The sequence below is a fragment of the Urocitellus parryii genome, chromosome X (genome assembly GCF_045843805.1).
Source record: "Urocitellus parryii isolate mUroPar1 chromosome X, mUroPar1.hap1, whole genome shotgun sequence".
Taxonomy (NCBI): domain Eukaryota; kingdom Metazoa; phylum Chordata; class Mammalia; order Rodentia; family Sciuridae; genus Urocitellus; species Urocitellus parryii.
Genome location: NC_135547.1, coordinates 102,336,167 through 102,359,196, shown reverse-complemented (window position 1 = coordinate 102,359,196; position 23,030 = coordinate 102,336,167). Strand labels below are relative to the sequence as shown.

Genomic DNA, 23,030 nt, shown 5'->3' with positions numbered 1-23,030 from the left:
AGCAGAATGTAATTTCAATTAGTCCAAGAGCACAGAAATTACTTTTCTAGTCATATCATTTTGAATGGTGACTGATAATAATAAGTTGATGTAAGAGAAATCATGAGGTTGTCTAGATCTGGTGGCTAGCTACAAAAGAAGAGCAAAAAGAAAGGACAGTTATGAATTTTTCATTCTATCTTCCAAAAAGATTGATGCTCAGGTCCAAATATAGTCTGTATATAATTGTTCTTTATAATTGCTGGAGAAATGAGCTTTACAATTGCTTACTATCTTTCTATGTTAAAGTAATTTGCATATTAAAGTCATTTTGCAACAGGCCTGAAAATTAAATTCTTTCCTATTGGTAGAGGTGTAAAGAGAAATTTTTGGTCAGAGAGTTCTTTTTAATAGTGCAGTTTTGAAGACAACATCTTAAAAAAGACCTTGGTTTGGAAGAATGAAATTTTTACAGTTTCCGTCAATTCAAAAAATTATTGAATCTCCTTCATGAATGATACAGGATAGACCCTACAGAGGTACAAATATAGTTAAACTCTACCTACATCTTCAAAGGTGTGTTAGTCAGCTTTGTGTTGCCATGACCAAAATCCCTAACCAGAATGATTTATAGGAGGTTTAAAAATTTATTTTGGCATTATGGTTTTAGAGGTTTAGACCATAGTTGGCTAACACCATGGCTTTGGGCCTGAGATGAGGCAGAACAGCATGACAGAAGGGTGCAGTAGAGAAAAACTGCTCAGTTCAGGCAGCCAGGAAGCAGAGAGAGCTAACGAGAAGGGCATTACATTTTGAGGAGAAAATGTAAACCCCAAAGGCATGCATGCCCCCAGTGACCTACTTACTCCAGCCATACTCAACCTGCCAACAGTTATCACCCAGTACTAAAGTCCTTTCAAAATATTGATATATCAAATGGATTAATCCGCCAATTAGGTTATAACTCTCATAATCTAATCATTAGCTTTGTGGAGACATTTCGTATATAAAACATAATGAAAGATTTTTCACACTAATAATAGGCAAATGAGAAAAGACTGATGCAGAGAAGACAGTTAATGGGGTAATAGAGAAACAATGTACTATGAGACTCAGAGGCAGGAAATCATTATAATAAAGAAACCAGGAAAAGTTACATGGGACCCAGTGTTTAAGCTGGCTCTTGAGACTTTGGTAGCAGTTCGCAAGAAACTTCAAATAACTTTGTTTAGAAATATAATCAATCAAACATTATGATTCACTCCTTTTCTTTATGATTTCCTCAGATATGTTGAGTCAAGCTGCCTATATTATTATATAGAGGAAAATACTTAAATATCTGCGAGATAAAATGTGGAGGCATTTCAAGATTTGATTAATGAGGAAATTGACAATTAACATAGAAGATAATAACCAAGGCTTTATTAGCCCATTGTGATGCCAAAGTTACCAACCAGGTCAAATGGCAGATTTAGAAATGTCATCCTTAAGTTAACTCATCAGTAGTAAATTAATGTAGATATTTATACTGGTCCACATTTGATTCCTGTGACATTTAGCACTGGACTTATTTATTAATATTTAAGTTTCGCTTTCATTATGTCCTTTGTTACAACTGGAAAATCAGCTGGATAATTTGCTGTGTATATGTTATATCCTCTTGTAGAATCCTTCTAACAGGAACATACAGCTATTAAGTATTCTCCTTTTTAATTATATAGGTTTTACTTAAAGCAGAAATATTATGGGAATTGATTGATATCAGGATAACATGTATATTTTATTCCCTCATGCAAAAGTGGACATAAGAAAATAAAGCTAATAAATAATTTATACAGGTTGTATATAATTTAATGAGTAATGATGGGAGCTAAGGGTGAATAGATAATCTATGTCCTTAAAATTTATTGTTTGCTTTTGTCTTGTTACCTAGGATACTTTAAGTCTTAAATAGCCAAATTCATGAGTCTAAAAGTAGGTTTAATGAAAAATAAGGAAATGGAATATTTTGCATCAGATTTAGTCAGGCAGTAAAAATTCTAGGAATTCAAGTGTTCCAATAAAGTTATGAAGGACTCTTTTTGCTCAGCCATTCTCAGCCTTCTGGCTTCCTTTAGACATGTACACTAAGAAATCCAAAATTCCTGCTGAAATTTTCACATAACACCTTCATTCATGTAGCTAGATCTGAGACTGAGTAGCACTTCTTATTGTGCTTTTCATTTTGCAAAAACTAAACCTCTTCCAATGACCTCACAGCATATTTCTAATTGCATATCATTGATAATAATTGTGTAATGTTTGTGACTAAACCAGTGGTGGATAAAAGGAATAGAACTCCTACAAAAAGTGGGATTCTTAGTAAAGATGAAAGAAGGAATTGGCTTCTGGGAAATCAACAGTGGTATCTATAGGATTGCAGTATGTCTTTGGGCAATGTTAGTAATGGCACTTTAAATCCATCATGAAGCCAGGACCACATCACCTCTTCTAGCTACTGATGATGAAACTGAGGCCTAGGAAATCCAGTTCAACTAGTCAAGAGCATGGCACTCTATAGAAGTAGAACTTGAATTTAGTTCACCAGATTCTACTTTTGCATTTTTTCTATTATTATTTTGTTTGCTTATTTGTATTAGTCAACTTTCCATTACTACAATGCCTGAAATAAATTGTAAAGATAGAAGAGTTATTTTGCCTCATGTTTTTGGAAGTTCTAGTCTAAAATCAAGAGACCCCATTGTTTTGGGCTTCTGATAAGGGTAGCACATCACAGCAGTAGTATGGGAAGGACAAAGTATTTATCGCATGGTTTAGAAATGAAAGAGAAAGAGGAAGAGACAGTGTCCCACTATCCCCTCCAAGGGTACACCCCCATTGACCTAAGACCTCTCACTTATCATCACCCATTAAAGTTCCACTACTTTCCAGTAATGCCACACTGGGCACCAAGACTTTAACACATGGAATTTTGAAGGGATATTCAACATCCAAATGATAGCAGTTAACTTCCCTGTTCTTTTGTTAATGCAATAGAAAAATGCTGTCTTCATGGGGAAAAAGGACTAATACAATTGATGTTCTAGAAGGTTGGATCTATATAGGAAAAGTTATGATTATGTTTTTAAAAGGAATTTTACATATTTTTCAGAGAAGCATAACTTGCTTTCATTCCCCTTTGTCTAATCCATTGAGGAAGGATGGGAATAGGAAAGACAGTAGAATGAATCAGACATCACTTTCTTATGTTCATATATGAATACAACATGAGTGAAAATCCATATTGTATACAACACCAAGAATTGTGTTCTAATTAGAACCAGTTATACTCCATGTATGTATAGCATCTCATGTATTTCTAAAAAGATCAAATAAAAAAATTTAAAAAGAAACATGTTTTACCATTTGCCTTTTTAAAAAGTCTAGGATTAAATTGCTTTAGATTATTTTCAGTTAAATAGATCATAAAGATGAGAATGTTCCTTTATTTGATTTCTAAGTATAGTGTCATGTTTTTCCATTAAGAGAAACATTTTTAAATTACCAAATTACTGGATTTTTATCATATTTTCAAAGATACATTTTTACATTATTTCTATATTTCTACTAATACAATTTTGTATCATAGATACTAAAGCAGGTTCAAAAGACTTTCATTAACCCCATATGTAAGCCCATACATAGTGTTTTTCCACTAGTTTTCCCTTTTTTTCCAACAAACAAATCTCTCCTCACCTTAGATAGCCCCTCTTGGGATCATATCTTTCATGGACTGGTTCAATACATGGGGTCCAGCCAGGACATATTCTTCACTTTGAAATTTACCTTCTTACACTTTAAAGATGCATGTGGGACTTACACTCTATGTTCTATATTTTGTCTTTAATTTGTTCTTGAACCATTTACTTTTGTCTATTGTTTAATACTATCTTTACTGAGGGATGTGAGGTCATAGACTACTGATGAGAAACTTGGGTAACTTGGTATATTTCCAAGTTATTCTCAAATCGTACCCACAGGCAACTTTCTATGCTGCTAAGGTAGGCAGGAAAATTCCTTATTTATTTATTTATTTATTTACTTATTTACTTATTTTTAAATCAGTCTCCTCCCCAGGCACCTTCATTGGCAAACGTTATTCCTAATTGGCAAAACAAGAAAGAACAAATCCTTACTTCTTCCAAAGAAAGACAAGAGTGTATTAGGAAATGTAAACTAGCAGAAGACCAGAGGGGCTATCATTATTATCTGGAAACTGCTGCCAAAGTTCAGAATCACTTGCATAATACATTAGAGCCTGGCTCACACTGCTTGTACTTCCAGACTAGGCCCAGATCATTTTCAGTTATAAACTTGGTTGTATGCCATTAAGTCATAGTAGATCTTCATGGGTCTGCTGAGAGCTCCCTTTACATTGACAGTGACAGAACTGCTCATTTATTAGTGGTCTTGTATGTCTTTGGATGCCTGCCTCTCACCAATCCCAATACCTCTTTTCTGTGGAAAATCTTCCCCACTACATTCACCTTTTTCAAAGAGATCACATGCACTACATAAACTGATAGAGTCCTTCCTACAACTGCATGATTCTATGTTTTTATCTTCAGGCTTACATTTTGGATACATTTATTGCCCCAGCTATTATTCCTTTATAACTTTGAATTTTATCTTATATCAATTTTAACAGCCATCTCTAATTTATCTTGTTTATCAGTGTAGTTACATTTTCTGCATTATAATTGTTCGTTCTGCATAAGACACTTTCCCAATAACCATAAGCTTGATCTGCCTGCATTGTTGCTTTTCCTCACATTATTCCTTGTTCAAAAACCAAATCCTGCCAGGCATGGTGGCACTGCCTGTAATTACAGTGACTCCAGAGGCTGAGGTAGGAGGATCACACGTTTAAGGCCATCATCTGAAATTTAGCAAGGCCCTAAGCAGCTTAGTGAGCCCTGTGTCATAAAAAATAAACAGGGCTGTGGATGTAGCTAAGTAGTAAAGCAACCCTGGGTTCAATCCTCAGTACCAAACAAATCAAATCAAATCAAATCCCTCATCCTGTCATCCAGAACCTCCACAATGTGACCCGAAACTCACTCTTCTCCCACTGCTTATCCCTTCTAACCTTATGCATGATATAAATTGTTCTCCTTTCCTGAACAAACTCTGTGCTTCTTTATATCCTTGCTCCATGGTACTGTGCCATGGCGCTCTGCCTTTCTGATAGAATGTACCTTCTCCGTTACCAGACACAACCTATTTAAAGTCCAAGAATTATTTTTTTCCAATACTGGTTACTGAACCCATGTCTGGTGAATGCTAGGCAAGTATTCTGCCACTGAGCTGCATCCCCAGCCCTTCTGTTAAAGCAATTTATTTTGAGACAGAGTCTTGCTAAGTTGCCCAGGCTGGCCTTGAAATTGTGACCCTCCTATCTCAGCTTCTTAAGGAGCAAAAATTACAGGTGCCAGTCATTGTTTATGCCACATTTCATGTGCCATTTACTCCTATAGACTTTTACTTGAAAATTTCTTGTCATCTTTTACTTCAGCATCTTTGTGATGTGAGGTCAGTATTCTGATTAGAGTATATCATCTTTAACACTTAGGTCAAGCTCTTCTAAGTCAGAATAATATTTTGTTCTCTGTATCTATGTTTCAGTGTCATTGTCCATCAAAAGCATGCTAAAAATGTTTTAAATAATCCAATATTGGTATATTACACCTATTCTTTCTTTGTATTTTTTGTCTGTATATCCTCTAATTTATGTTTCTCTTCTTTGGAACTAGGCCACTGACATCTGTGATCCAAATCCAATCCTGATGCTCATGCTTTGTGTCTATATGTATGAAAGGCTCCCTACATATCTCCCCAAGAAGGTGGTGCCATTTCATTGTACTCTCTATGACACTGTAATAAGACAGGTAAGGATATCTGTGGGGCCACAAGATATATGGAGTTAAACACTTAAGTAAGGTTTTGGATGTTTCTTTCCCAAAACAAAATTTGTTACAGTTAACTATTATTTCCCATTTTCTAAATCTGTTTATATTTCTTTATATCATCTTCATATTTCTTTATAGCACTTAATCACTTTCATTTATCAAATATTATTAATATTGGGTTATGGATGTTTTCAGTGGTTATGTGAATGCTTAGCATGCACCAGGCCATCTTTTTGATCCCCAGCACCATAAAAAGAGAAAGTTAATACTAACACTAGCTAATACATAAGCATAAATATTAATTATGATGTTTGTATACTAAGATTTTTTGTTACTATGACCAAAATACCTCATAACAACTTAGAGAAGAAAAAGGTTATTTGGGTTTATGGTTTCAGAAGTTCAGTCCATGGTCAGTCAACTCTTGTTCAGGACCTGAAGTGAGAGAGAACCTCATGGTGGAAGGGCATGATGGAGGAAAGCTGCTCAGCTCATGGCATCAGGAAACAAAGAGAAAGGAAGAAGCCGTGGACTGATATAGTCCAAGCAATGCATCCTGTGAGCTACTTCCTTTAGCCATACCACACTTGCTTACTGTTACCACCCAGTTGTCCCTCTCTGGAGATTACTGCATTGCCTAACACATGAGATTTTCAGGGAACACCTCATATTGAAACAATAACAATGTTCAAAATTGAAAACATATATAAATGAAAACATGATGTATTTCCTCATTTATTTCTTTACTAGAAGTAATCTTCAGACCTTAAGATTATGCATTAAATACAAAGAGGTAGTTTTTGCTTTTCACACATATCAGGTAAGTTTTTCAAGAAACTAAACAAAACAAAAATTAAATATAAATACAATGTAAAACTTAAATTACAACATGCTTTGCTTTTGTCTTTCATTTAAGAAGATCAGTGACTTGGAAATCATTGAGACTCTTTGATGTATTTTGCTCTTATGAATCAACCCCATAAATGGTAGTGCCTAAGTCAGAGAACATCATTATTATCAACCCTATCAACCCTCCCAAATATAGACAAAACTTATCAAATGGCTCTCAAATTGAAAAAAATATCTCTATGCCTATGTGTCAGTAAGAGAAACAGAATTATGGAACTAGTAAAAAAAATATAGTGGTCATTGAAAAAAAAGCAACAAAGTATAGTGATTTTCTGAAAAATTTCAAAAGCAATTGAACTTTTCTTCTTTTTTTTGAATAAATTTCACACTGAGATCACTGGAACAGTTTTACATCAGATGAATCTAATACCTTTGTTTCATATATCTAATATGACAAAAGGAGAATAAGTGGTTTCCTTAAGATCTAAGCAATGGCTATGAAAGTTCCAAGACTGCAAGCCAGTAATAGTCCATAAAGAATCTTCTATGATTTTTCAACATTTTCCAAAAAGAAAATGGAAATGAGCTTGCTGGGACTTCAAAATCACTTGTTCCATTAATGAATACTTGAAATACAGACATATATATACATGCATATACTGTGCATAAATATGTACATACATAAAAAATACTACACTAGAATGGTCTTTCCCTCATTAGAAATAATATCTTTAATTGTTAAGTAACATGAAATCCCAATATTCTTGGAGGCAGAGGGAAGGGACAAATTCTCCGGCATCAACACTCTTGTTCTAGTAGTTACCAAAATTCTCATTGAATGGGAAATTATGTAATTTAATCTTTCACTAAATCTCTAGCATATTCCTTATGATCCACTATAACTACACATACTACTACTTTTCTGTTTTTCAAATATCTGAGACCATAGCTCCTGGGGACTACTTATGGTTTAGTCACCTTTGCTTCACTCTAATTTTCACGGTCATCACTTTCACCAAGTCTTCTCCCTCTTTTGGTCAGTAATTTTCATGATATCCTGGCATCTTGGTAAAAAATTATTCATGACAATAGTTAAAACAATAAGGCAGAATTTATTTAGTACTGTTGCAATAGATATAGGGACTGCAATGCAATTTTGAAGTAAGAGAGAGAGAGATTGAACTCAACTCTGAATATAAGAAGATTAAGTAAGAATTTATGGCCAAGAAAGGAATGGAGAGTTACTAAGAGGAAAGATTAGGGTCAAAGAAAAATTCTGGGTAATCCAACCTAACAAAATTCTTGCTGCAGGAAGGCCAGGATGATCAGAAGACACCTACTTGGGAGATGGTGGAGGATGAAGAATTTGGTCCAATATGAAGGATGATTAGATATTAAAGGAAGAAGATTCTGACTAAACTAACTTAGCAAGATTCTGCTAAAATCGAACTACCATCAGGCTTGGTGGCACATGTATATAATCCCAGCAATAAATGAGATTAAGGAAGGAGGATCATAAGTTCGAAGTCAGCCTCAGCAACTTAATGAGACCCTGACTCAAAATAAAAAATAAAAAGGGCTGGGGATGTAGCTCAATGGTAGTGTGCCCCCTTTTCAGCCCCCAGTGACAGATAGATAGATAGATAGATAGATAGATAGATAGATAGATAGATAGATGGATGATAGGACTCTTAAGGACATGCCCAAAGATAGAACCTAGTGAAACAGCTCAAAGGAGCCTGGCTAGAATTTCATCAAGGACTAAAAAATCTTTGTCAATTTCTTTTCTTTCATTTTTTAAAATACTTTTAGTTGTAGATGGCAGTACCTTTATTTTATTTATTTATATTTATGTGGTGCTGAGGATCTAACCCAGTGCTTCATACATGCTAGGCAAGTGCTCTACCACTGAACTACAACCCCAAACCCTTTGTCAATTCTTAATATGTTTGTTTCTTTGTTCATTTGCTTTTTGAATCCCCAATATATTCTACATAAACACTTTGTGGACTGACATTTTTCAAAAAATATTCTCACTAATAATAATCACTAATGATTGTCTGATACTTTGTACCTGACTGGTTTAGGAAGAGACAGCCAATGCTAACTAAACTGTTGCTTCTAGACAAGGCCATGATCATTTCCAGACTGAAGCTATGTTTTTAAACTTACATCCTTATAATACTTTCTGAATTGAGCAGTCAGATTATCCTTTTTGTAAATTATAATAGGCAAATTCTCTGTTTAAAATACTCCAATTATTTCCCTTTGCAATAACCGTTAAATATAAATTGTTAATTTTTGTCTTGAACTTTTTGATGATCAACTGATTTTTCCATGTGACATTTCCTTTGTTGAAAGATCCTTATTGCCAACTTCAGATAAACTATATGGATGAATAGATGGATGGATGAATGGATTGATAGATACATATATACATAGTTACATAGAGGTGCTGTATTTAAACACAAAGTCTGCCTTACCCCCAGTTAGTGTGCAATAAGTATTTCCATCATTAGAATGTATAACCTTCTGGGTAAAATAAGAGATGATACATTTGTATGGTTTTTAAATTTATTATCTTATTTATACCCTATTCTACTTCTATATAGATTGTATTGAAAAATTCAAGCATGAAAAACTTAGTGTATAATGCTACAATTGTTGGAAGAGATGCTGCTGACTTCTCTCTTGCCCAAGCAGGGAATGTTGTGACTATTTCTCCAAAGTAAGTGTTTTTTGTTTGTTTGTTTGTTTTTAATTTATTGAGCATATCAACTCCAGTCATTTAATATTTGTTGTTATTTTAAAAATGTGACTTGGATTTTTTAATTAATATATATAAAGTAAAATAACATCACTGAGAGATAAAATATTCATGTTTCTGAGATTCCTCACTAATTTTGTAAAATAATTCCAACAACATAAAACAGCTGTTCTTATACATGCATTTAATTTTATTTTGCATGTGTATGAGCCATAGAGATAATATTATAAGTTGTTTATTTATGTACACAGTTCTGTTTCCTGTTGGAAGCTAGAAGTAGTATAAACCAAAATTACATAATTATAGATATATAACCTTTGTAGGCTATATGATACTTACAATAATTTTGTTACAAAAACAATATGTGGTTATTATAGAAAATTTAGAAACTATGAAAGAACAGGAACAAAATTCTACCTTAAAGAAGCTCCAATGTTGCCATTCCTCTCTATCCCCATTATTTTGAGTAATTCAGTCTCTATCACAGTTCTGTGCCTGAACTTTGTCCTCATGGCAGTTCTCTGTGGTGGCCTCATCTCTGTGGTGGCTGTGTGCCTGGATCATGTATTTATGATTATCCAAAGCTGCAGTCTTGCTCCTGTGGTTTTACTGGATGGGGTCTTGGGGAGACTCTGCTACCACATCTCTGCTCTGCATTGCCTTAGTTGGGGCTCTCTATAGTGGTCCTACACCATGGAAGTTCTGTGTCTGAGTCCCAAGGCTCTCCAGGGCACCTTTTGAGATATAGAGACATGCACTTTTTGTGGTACAGGTGGCTCCTGAACTCTGTGCCTTTGGAGATGATACCACATGAAGCTATTCAAGATTTATGGCCTATTCCCTCCAGAAGGGCAGCCACCACATACCAGATAAGACCTTGGCTCGCTGAAGTGCTATATATTGGGGTAGCAAAGTACCATGACACTGAAATGTGGAGAGCAGAGCCTAGAAATATTGCTGGGGAGCAAGCACCAAGGTCCCATGGAAGTCCTTGTGTGCACCCCTACCCCCATTGTTACATCCTCTAGGACCTGGAAATCTGGGCTTATGATGGGAGAGGCAGCACTGATGGTCTCTGAAATGTTTCAGAGTCAGTTTTCCCTTTATGTTAAGAATAGCATCTGGCTTCCATAAACATGGCAGATCCATACTAATTTTCTTGTTAAACAATTGCTCTGCCACATCTTTGTTCTCTCTCCAAATATATTTTATCCTTCAATGTAGATATAGTTTTCTAAAATTTTGAGATCTACTTTCTTTTTACTTAAAAATTTCATCTTTAAGTTATTTCTGTCTTCTTGAATTTTACCATAAGCATTTAAGAGAAGCCACACTTTTAACATTTTTCTTAGAACGTTCTTTAGCTAAATATCCTATTTCATTACTCACAATTTCTATCTTCAACACTAGGATACAAGCATATTAAGCCAAGTTCTTTGCAAATTTTTTAAAAGAATCTCCTTCCACTGTTCAATAATGTGTTTCTTATTTTCATATAAAAACTCATCAAAATGTCCTTTTTTGGTCCATATGTCCTCCTATATTCTGTCCATATTCTCTCAGATAATCTCTAAGAAGGCTAGAGCTTTCTCTCCAGCTTTCTTCTTCTGAGCCTTTATCAGAATCACCCTATATAGTTTATGCTGAGCATGCCCCTCAAAATTTTTATAGCTCCACTTTCAGTTCCAAAGCCACTTGCACATTTTTAGATATTTGTTACACAAACATCTCTACATCTTATCACCAATTTTCCATCTTAGCGCATTTGGGATGTTATGATGAAATACTGTAAATTGGGTAGATTACAACCAGAAATTTGTTTCTCACAGTTCTGACGTCTGATATGTTGAAGGACAAGATACCCTCAGATTCAGTATCTGGCAAGGACCCAAGTTCTATTTCATACATAGTCCCTTTTTCCTTCCTGTGCCCTTATTATGGTGGAAGGAGTCACTTATATGAGGGTATTAATTTCATTCATGAGATCTCTGTTCCATGTTGTATTTACCTCCAAAAGGTTCCCCTTCCTAATATCATTACATTGGTGATTTATGTTTTTGATATAAAAATTCAGCCCATAGAAATCTGTATATTGTTTCTCCAAGAGATGGTTTGTGAAAATATATCCTCAGCTGAACCTAAAAGTCTCCCATGAACTTTTCATGAGTCCTTTCTTTTTTCTCCTTTTTCATTATTGCACTATTTATGATGCTTCTTGAAGCTTTTAATATTTGGAAAGTATACATTAATTGAGCATGTGTACATGTATATTTACTCACACTTGTAGTAATTTGTGCCTGTAGCATAGTGATCATATTGTACATGTACATATATCTTCTAATTTTCACCTAATTTTAAATTTTTTTCTCAAAATTTAACTTGCACATGCTTTAATATTTTAAATATGCATAAGAGTTTGAAATAAGCAAACTCCAGCCTCCTGAGATCCTGTCCCTGAGGCATTTACTTTTAATTTTTTCAGTTATGCGTAATTTTAGTTTTTCAAATGGTCACCTCCATAAATGTAAGTGTATCTTTGTGACTATTTTGTTAATTCAACTTGATCTAGCTCACTTATTTCCTTATATTACTTTCTCCCAATATCATTAATTTTATCTTTTATTTGTTACTTTTCCTACAATAAAATATATTTTATTCCTATTTCTTTTTTCCTTTGGTGCTGGACATTGAACCCAGGGCTTCACACATGGTAAATATATATTCTACCACTAAGCTACATTCATAACCTCCCTATTTCTTATACTATTAATATATACACAATATATTTTGACACCATCATTTTAACTGAAAAAAATAGTAAATGCTAAAGAAGTACATAAAATCTTTGAAGTCCCTTTTCTTCTAGTATAACACTTATTTGAACTGATTGTTTTTGGACCTACTGGAGCAATGTGATTCTTGAACATTATTTCTCCTTAGATGGAAAATAAGATATTTTTCTTTAATATTTACTCACTTCATCCTTATGAACTCACCTTTATGAAAACTTCTAAGAAAAAGTATAGATAGGTAAATTTCCCAAGATTTTTCACTTCTAAGAATGTCCTTATATTAATCCTACGCTTGATTTATATTTTGCTCAGGATGTTATTATCTAAGTTGTAATTATTTTTCCTCATAACTCAAAATAAATCTCCACCGCCCTGCAGCATTCATTATTTATTATGAGAAATTCTGCTATGCATCTGTTCTTCCCTACTCTGGAAGTTTTTAGGATCTTCCATCATAACTTGGTATTATTCTAGAATGTATTAATGGGGGGTGTCTTATTATTCACTGTGCTGAATAAACAGTAAATGCTTTAATTGTGAAGTAGTTCTCATAAGCCCTGGAATATTCTCTTAAATTTTTTACTTGATAACTTTCTTTCCTGAGATTTTGCAATCTTTATTTGTCTTATATTGAACCTGATAGTTGGATCCTCTATAGACCTATATTATCACTTCAACTTTTGATCTCATTGATTTATCCTCTTTTTATCAACAAATTTCTTTTCCAATTTTTTCATACACACACACACACACACACACACACACACACACACAGACACGTACTTTGATATTCTTTGCATAGCCTTATTTTATAGTATCCTGTTCTTAAATTGGTAGTACAGTATCTTCTTAAATATCTCTGACTTTTAAGTTCTTGTTATTAGCCAAATTATCTCTATGTTCTCAGAGGTCATTTGCATTTTTTTAACCTTGGTCTCAATCTTTCCTGTTGAAGGATTTATTCTAATATTTGATAAGACTTGGTTATCCATTTATATATAATAACATGGTAATATAAAAAGTAAATTATGATTCTACATATGCTTGGGTTTGTCAATTGGTAGGCTTCATTTTTAGGGTTAAAAATATTTTGCTTTTATGCTCAATTAATTGTTTGGCATTCTATGATGGCACTAGAGAGATTGAGGTTGTCTGAACCCCATCCTGCCCATTATGCAATAATGGCTTCCTCCAACTAGATGCCTTTTTAAATTCCTTTATTATAATTTTGTTGAGATTTCTTTTAGGAAAAGAGATTATGAATCTGGTTTTCAAACTTGATTATGTTTAGAACTTCTCCCATGTCATTTAAAAATTAAATGCTGGGTTTCAGTCCTGACATTTAAAGGCTCTTGTGATTCAGCCTCTTTTGGAAAATGTGGATCAGAATATTTACCCACAGTGTTGTCAGTAATAAACATAATTATGCAAGGAAAACACCCTGGCACTATAACTGGAACTTATAGGAAGCAGCCAGTAAATTTCCTCTCTTCCCCAATTTGAAGTACTGGTTGAAAATATATCAATGTTACAAATTTTTACAATCTAGCAGAATGTCAGAAAAGCAAATATACAATGAAAGTGTGATTTGATAATTGTTTTATTTGTGATGTGTGTATAGACCTAGAGGGAAAAAGGAGAATAAGGCAAAAGAGTACTTAAAGGGAAACCCAAAAAGGGTTCCCAGAAGAGTTAATGCTCGATTCTGAATATGTATGGAAAACAATTATTCATTTGTCTAAATGCATTTTATTTTATAAGATTGAATATTGTTATTTGGTAGTTTTTAAAGTATATTTTTAGCTAGACTAAATTTCATAGTATTTGGTTTTTACAAATAAGACTCAGAAAATATTGTTTTCTTAAACAAAAAATGCATAGCTTTGTAATTACAAAAGATTATATAATTATATGTACCACATTTCATCTTAGATTTTTTCTCAAATAACTGCTCCTTCTGCCAGCTATGGATTGAAATTCCCAGAGATGTAATTTATATACAAAAGATTAAAAGCTATATTATCATATAAACAAACATTTATTTCTGCATATAATTTGATGAGTAGGTGTAGCTCTAACCACAGAAGGACTATAAAAAAATGAAAGTACAATTTTAGAAAACTATTTTGTTTCTTTTTTTCTTTTTTATTCTCATTGAGCCATATGCACACAGACATTGATGTGTTATATATATTTATTCTTAATCTCTCTCCAAAGTCAATTATAAGGTACATGTAATATTAAGGAGTTGTTCTTTAAAAAAAATGAGGAGAGACAATTAGAGCAAAAAGCAAATAAACATTATGAAAATTAAGATGAAGCCTACAATTATGATACACTGACTAGGGATCTGGAACCCTTACTTGAACTTTACTACATATCTGATTCTGATATCTCTAACAAATTTGGAAAGGAATCTTGGTCATTTCGATTCTTCTATATAACTAAAAATTTTTAAAAAGGATTACACATATTCAAGAGAAGCCCAAATCTCTCTGGTCCTGAAACAAGCCATTTATCTCATTAAAAGGGTACTCTATTATGAAATGTGTTTCACTGAACTTAAGTGTATGTCCATCAGATCATTCATTATGTCTATGTTATTGTTTTGAATATTTTTTGGTGATTTTTGAACCCCCCCTTCTTAGAAAATAAATTTCCATAAGGATCCAATCCATTACCAGGTCCTATTAAGTTTATCAATTTTATTTTAAAATTAGCATCTTCTCTTCTTCTACACCTCTTCCACCCTAATTTAATGCTTCGACCATTTTTATGTAGACTGCCATGACAGACTTCTAAAGGGCTTTTTGCAACCCATTCTGTATATTAGAATGGCAAATATTTTAACGTAAATTTAATTATGATACTCTTTGCTTAAAATATTCTCATAGCTACCCATCTTCCCATCATAGATCTAGTATATCATCAGAGTCCAAGGAATACTTTTACTTTTATATGGTACTAAGTATTGAAATCAAGGGCCTCTTGAACACTAGGCAAGTACTCTACCATTGAGCTACATCCCTAGTCCTTTTTTGAAAAATTTTCTGAGGCAGGGTCTCATTAAGTTCTCCAAACTGTCCTTGAATTTGTGGTCATTGAGCCTTGGCCTCTCATGTAGTTGGGAATACTTTCATTTTTATGAAATTTTATGGTTTTCATGACTTTCTCTTAGCTACAACTTGTATCACTAATCTCCTCGTTCCTTATGCTTTAATGCTACTGGTCTTTGATTAGTTCCTCCAATATATTGTAATTCTACCTTCTTTCCTCCTCTCTTCAATATACCTAATTCAATCTCATTTTTAAAAATTTATTTATGTATTCTAATTTGTTATACATGATAGCAGAACACATTTCAATTCATAGTACACATACAGAGCATAATTTTTCATTTCTCTGGTGGTATACAAAGTAGAGTCACACCATTCATGTCTTCATACATGTACTTAGGGTAATGAGGTCCATCTCATTCTACCATATTTCCTACCCCCAGGACCCCTCCTTTCCCCTCCCTCCCCTTTGCCTTATCTAAAATTCCTCCTTTCCTCCCATGCTCCCCCACCCCCGTTATGAATCAGCATCCACATATCAGAGAAAACATTTGGCCTTTGGTTTTTTGATATTGGCTTACTTCACTTAGAATAATATTCTCCAAATCCATTCTGCAAATGCCATGATTTTAATCTCAATTTTAAAAATTATTTCATTTTATTTATTCTAATTTGCTATATATGATAGAATGCAACTCAATTCATATTACACAAACAGAGCATAATTTTTCATATCTCTGGTTGTACACAAAGTCACACCATTCGTGTTTTCATATATATACTTAGGGTAAGGATGTCCATCTCATTTCACCATCTTTCCTACCCCCATGCCCCCTCCCTTCCCTTCCCTCCCCTTTGCCCTATCTAAAGTTTGTCTGTTCCTCTCATTCTCCCCCTCATCCGCCTTATGAATCAGCCTCCTTATATCAGAGAAGACATTCAGCATTTGTTTTTTTGGGATTGGCTTACTTAACTTAGCATTATATTCTCCTACTCCACTCATTTACCTGTAAATGCCATGATATATATACACATAATCACTTTTTCTTTATCCATTCATCTACTGAAGGTTATCTAGGTTGGATCCACAATTTAGTTATTGTAAATTGTGCTGCTATAAACTTTGATATGGCTGTGTCCCTGTAGTATGCTGTTTTTGATTTCTTTGGGTATAAACCAAGGAGAGTGGGATAGCTGGGTCAAATTCCCAGTTTTCCAAAGAATCTCCATACAGCTTTCCAGATTGGTTGCACCAATTTGCAGTCCCACCAGCAATGTAAGAGTGTGCCCTTTTCCCCACATCCTCGTCAACATTTATTGTTGTTTGTATTCCTTTTTTTAAAAATACTTTTAAATTTATTTTTTCTTCTAATTTGTCATATATGACAGTAGAATGCATTACATTCATAATACACATATAGAGCTATTTTTTCATATCTCTGGTTGTATACAAAGTATAGTCACAGCACTCGTGTCTTCACACATGTACTTGGTGGAATGAGAGGCACATTCATTCCACCATCTTTTGTACTCCCATGCCCCCTCCCTTCCCCTCCCACCCCTTTGCCCTATCTGGAGTTCATTTAATCCTCCCATACTCTCCCTCCCAACCCCACTATGAATCAGCCTCCTTATATTAGAGAAAATATTCAGCATTTGGTTTTTTGGGATTGGCTAACTTCACTTAGCATTATATTTTTCCATTCCATCTATTTATCTGCAAATGCCATGATTTTATTCTATTTTATTGCTGAGTAATATTCCATTGTGTATATATAACACATTTTCTTTTTCCATTCATCTACTGAAGGGCATCTAGGTTGGTTCCACAGTTTAGCTATTGTGAATTGTGCTGCTATAAATATCGATGTGGCTGTGTCCCTGTAGTATGCTGTTTTTAAGTTCTTCAGGTATAAACGAGGAATGGGATAACTGGGTCAAATGGTGGTTCCATTCCCAGTTTTCCAAGGAATATCCATACTGCTTTCCAGATTGGCTGCACCAATTTGCAGTACCATCAGCAATTATGAGTGTGCCTTTTTCCCCATATCCTTGCCAACACTTATTGTTGTTTGTATTCTTAATAGTTGTCATTATGACTGGAATGAGATGAAATATTAGAGTAGTTTTGATTTGTATTTCTCTAATTGCTAGAGATGTTGAACATTTTTCATATATTTGTTGATTGATTGTACATCATCTTCTGAGAAGTGTCTGTTCAGTTCCTTGACCCATTTATTGATTAGATTATTTATTTCTTTGGTGTTAAGATTTTTGAGTTCTTTAAGATTTTTGAGTTCTTTATATATCCTAGATATTAGTGCTCTATCTGATGTGCATGTGGTGAAGATTTGCTCTCATTCTGTAGGCTCTCTATTCACTTTTGCTGAGAAGAAGCTTTTGTGTTTGAATCCATCCCATTTATTGATTCTTGATTTTAACTCTTGCTCTATAGGAGTCTTATTAAGGAAGTTGGGGCCTAATCCAACATGATGGAGATTTGGGCCTACTTTTTCTTCTACTAGGTGCAGGGTCTCTGGTTTAATTCCTAGGTCTTTGATCCACTTTGAGTTGAGTTTTGTGCATGGTGACAGATAGGAGTTTAATTTCATTTTATTGCATATGAATTTCCAGTTTTTCCAGCACCATTTGTTGAAGAGGCTATGTTTTCTCCAATATATGTTTTTGGAGCCATTGTCTAATGTAAGATGCTTATATTTATGTGAGTTTTTCTCTGTGCCTTCTATTCTGTACCATTGGTCTACCAGTCTATTTTGGTGCCAATACCATGTTGGTTTTGTTACTGTAGCTCTATAATTTAAGAAGTAGTATGGTTTAAGGTCTGTTACACTGATGCCATCTGCTTCACTCTTCTTGCAAAGGATTGCTTTAGCTACTCTGGGTCTCTAATTTTTCCAGATGAATTTTATGACTGCTTTTTCTAATTCTATGAGGAATGTTATTGGGATTTTTGTCAATCTCATTTTTCTTATCTCACCTTACATATTACTTCTTCTGACCCTACAGGCTGTATCTCACTCGCCACTGCATACTGTTATACCACTTTGTGGCACATCTGTGATTCATAACTTTCAAATTTATTTTGTGATGTGGCAATATCATTCATGTACTCTATAATGTATTATCCAGGAAATCAGGAATAGTATGTTTGTTTTCTAACTACTAAATTCCATAAAACCTAAAACAATGCCTGGAACATTATAAATTATAATTATCAATCAAGGGAGTCAATTATTGAATGGATGGCTTTATCTAATTGTGATATTTAGAATATCTACAAAATTCCTAAATCACTCACAGGAATCCTAACATGAAATTTAAGCCTGCATATACCCAGAAAAAAATTTCAATATTAAATGTTCTTTGTTCTCAGTTAAGTTCAAGTCCATGAGTCCTTTTGCATAAAAGTAAGGAGATTGGTGAGGATGCATATCTGAATAAAAGTCCCCCTTACTGTGTTAGATGTGAGTTGTAATTTTCCCTACAAAATCAATTTTAGAACATTTCTATTGATTTTGAAAGTTACTCTTTCAAAAAAAAACATGCTCTTTGCTGCTCCCCAATCTCACCCATTCAATAGCAATTGCACAAGTTTATAGAGAAGTTGGTACAAGGTTTAACACTAAGAGAAATCTATTCCCCACTCCATTCTACAATAAGTATACTGTAAGAGAAGATAATAGGTGGTAGTTTGTAAAAGGAATGACTGTCATGTGATGTATAATGCTAACCATGCTAAAAGCTACAGTAAAATCAATGGTAAAATTTCCCCAAGATTTATCACCCACAGCTGTGTCAAGGTGAAGCCAGCCTGAAACATTGAGCCAGTAAGGGAACAGTGATTTCATTCTTGATTCAGGGAGTTCATTGTTTATATAATTAGCAAATGCAAGAATATTCAAAGGTGCCCAGTCTGTCATGTCCTCTGTGTAGAGTAACACCTAGATAAAAGGGATCTGATGACTCCATCAAGGATGGTAAATCACCCTGTTGGTGAGAACCCACTTTATGGTGCCATTAAGCATTTTCCTAGCCTGTAACTATAAAGGGAGTGATGTAGCAAACCTCACTACCTCATCAGAATCCAGGAGGCAATGAGAAACTGACTGGTGACAGTTTGTTTGGGGAGTTAGGGAGGCAATTGAGAAATGTTCTGACAGCAGCTCCTCATGAGCCTCCACACTGTTACATTGTGGCAAGTTCATGGGGCTTTCTCCTAAGTCTTATGTCAGCTGCAGTTAGGCCACACATATGTGTCTCCAATGTGGAGGCATGCAAGTTTGCTAGAGTGCCATGCTATAGTAATTTTCCTACAAGTTGATAAACAGAATCTTCTCCAAATTTGTAGACTCTTTGCATTATGCCATATTTTATACTACAGAGGTAAAGATTAAGGGGAATTGGCATATTTTCTTTATTCTTTCTTTAAATCGAATATTCCTCTGAAACATGTGAATTTGAACTTCAAATTTTATTTTCAACCATGGCTTTAGGTATTTTTTAAATTGTTATTTTTTTCTCCACGTAAACAAAACCAAATGACATGACTATGAATTTGGCTAAACATTAGCAAACAATGTACTAAGAATTTTGTACAAAAATGCATAGATGATTTCCTGTGGAGCACTGTTACAAAATCTAATATTTGGCATATTATACATACATTTGGGAGGTAAGTTTAGATTTTAGAGGCTGTATCAAGACTTCAACAGCCTCTATATCTTTTGTAAAAGTAAATATATTTAGAGTCTAGGGGTGTAAGCACATGTTCTTCACTGAATAAAATACTTCTTGCCTTTTTCTTTCTTTTTTTTTTTTAAAGAGAGAGTGAGAGAGGGGAGAGAGAGAGAGAGAGAGAGAGAGAGAGAGAGAGAGAGAGAGAGAGAGAGAGAGAATTTTTAATATTTATTTTTTAGTTCTCGGCGGACACAACATCTTTGTTGGTATGTGGTGCTGAGGATCGAACCCCGGCCGCACGCATGCCAGGCGAGCGCGCTACTGCTTGAGCCACATCCCCAGCCCTTCTTGCCTTTTTCAATAAACTATTTTCTTTTATTATAGAAACCAAATTAATATCACTCTGAAATTTACCAGTCGCTTCCTCCATCCTGCTGAAGCTTCACTGCTCTTAATTTCTAAACCTAAGTGTGGAATAGGAGGCGTTACAATGACTTTTGCTCTAAAGGGTGAAGTCCTTGATTTTAAAGCAATTGTAAGTAAATTTTACTTATTTTTGTATATCCTTGCTTCTGTTCCCCAACCCTGGCATGTCATGACCATAGATGTTCTTCCATGTTTTATTTCTATGTAGTTCTTGATCCTTGAGATCTTCCTTTTGCTCTGAAGACTTGTGATTTAAGTGAATGCAGCTCTGGGCCTGTGTTTATGGGTTTTTTTAGACTAAGAGTGGAGAGTTTATGCATCAAAAAAAGATTCTTATTTTCTCTGACAGGAACACTATCAATTTGTCTGGACTGTCTTGTGGAACAAATCCATTATAAAAGTTAATGCTAATGCTGGCATTTATTGAAAGGTGATGATGTTCTTAACAGAGTTCAAAGTGTTTATACCTCAAAGGATGGGGGAGAATGATTTTTAAATTTTTATAAAATGGCTGTGACATTGTTATGATTGCATTTCTTAACCATTATCTTATTTTCTACCATGGATATATGGTAAAGAACAAGCAAATTTATTATTGCCAGATTGTCCTATGGATTACAAAGAATTTGGGGGATGCAAAATAAGATTGGGAAAAAGACACTCACTCTAGGAGGCTTAATTAGTGGCAAGTTGTGTGTGGAGAACAAGAAGTTGCTCACATGGACAGACAGGCTCATTAGACAGTGATGCCCAGAACAGGAAGTGGGCATTTGTCACCAAGATATATGTTCTTGTCTTCTGATTTCCTTTTAAATAATGAATGTTTAATACTTCCCAACTCTCTCACATAAATTCTCTGAAACAGCATAATGCTTTGCCATATGTGGTTAAAGCCATGGCTAGTTTTAGCCTGTCATTATTGTTACCTCAGGGGAGAAAAGCTGGCACTTGAAGGTCGTGAAACTCTGGTTACTTCCCCATCTGTTCACTATGTTCTTAGAAAACTTAGAAGTAAATTAGATAATAATGTAGAAATAAAATAGGTCAAGAACATAATCAGCATAAAAATGTAAAATTTCCAGAAAATTCTACTTTGTGAGATTCCCTTGGATAATTTGAAGTTTTTATTTTGTATATATGCTTTTATTACAATATAAATGTAAGTGCTGCCACCACATTATAAATGCAGACATGTCATACTCACATATAGTCTTATACACAGATATTTATCCCCACATGCACATCCACAGCACAGCTATCTCTGCCTTATGGAGCCATATATATAAATGTGTGTGTGTGTGTGTGTGTGTGTGTGTGTGTGTGACTGATTATTTGAAAATAGAAACCATGTCCAGTCATTAACAAACCAATTTTAAAGAGATCAATTTGAGAAACACTGCTTTGACAAATGGTTTAATTTTAGCATAGTACTATGGATCAGTATTGAGATTAAATATATTTTTATCCTTTCCACCCAGATTTTAGCAGTATAATATTTATGGGATAAGGAGAATTTAATAAATTAGTGTCAGTTTAATATATAAATGGACAATTTGTAGATTTTTAACTTCATATTATATATAATTAAGGATTTTTTGATATTATCATATAGTATGCTTTATTTCTTTTTACTTTAGGAAATTCTGAAATGCAAAACTCCATGTTATCAATGGAAGAAAGTTACTATAAATGTGAAAAACCCCTTCCCGACTGCTGGAGACTTTAGGTAAGTTATTGGTGGGTGTAAATTTATTGCAATTAGCTATTTTCACTCTTAAAAGGACTATCTAGTATTCTTTACCATTTTTATACAAACCATTTTGAAAAGAAATTAAATAATTAAATGTGTTTATATTCCTATAAACTTATAAGCATCATCAGATAAAATAGGACAAATAATTTGAACAACCAATAAAATAAATAAATAAATAAAGGAAGGAAGGAAGGAAGGAACTATGTCAAAAAAAAAGAAAATAAATAATTTTTTTTCTTGAACTGGTTCTTGATCATACAAATTTAAAAATTTTGTCTATAAGCTTTCTGTTTGTTCGGATTTGGTGTTCTTTTAATTTTTAAAAAATTTTTGAATTAATAGACTCTTTGTATCTAATTCTATTGCATCTGCTAATATCCAAAACTGAAATATTGATTCAGTTTAAAAATATATTTTTGCTTGGAGCATCAGGATTAATTTATACTGTACATTCAATGTGCATGTGTCTGTCTTGAGTTTTAATGATAATAACAAAAATTTGCAATGAAAAGAAAATTCTTTACTATTATTTAAAGACACAATCAAACATTACTACAGGGGCTGGGATTGTGGCTCAGAGGTAGAGTGCTCTCCTAACATGCCTGAGGCACTGGGTTCGATCCTCAGCATTTTTTGTGTCTGTTCTTCTGATTTTGTAATCCATCAATCTTTAAGTTTATTAATTATTTTTTTCTGCCAGTTCAAATCTACTGTTGAATCTGCCAGTGAATTTCCCATATCAATTATTGTGGTTTCTAACTC

General features: G+C 33.9%; 1 protein-coding gene across 1 annotated transcript in view; it reads left to right on the top strand.

Moving 5' to 3' along the window:
- Positions 1-23,030, top strand: part of Cfap47 (cilia and flagella associated protein 47) — a 416,223-nt gene that overhangs the window by 187,754 nt on the left and 205,439 nt on the right. The window contains 4 exon segments of the mRNA XM_077793662.1: positions 5,772-5,906; positions 9,389-9,504; positions 20,474-20,624; positions 22,153-22,241. Of these exon segments, the coding sequence (XP_077649788.1) occupies positions 5,772-5,906; positions 9,389-9,504; positions 20,474-20,624; positions 22,153-22,241 (491 nt within the window).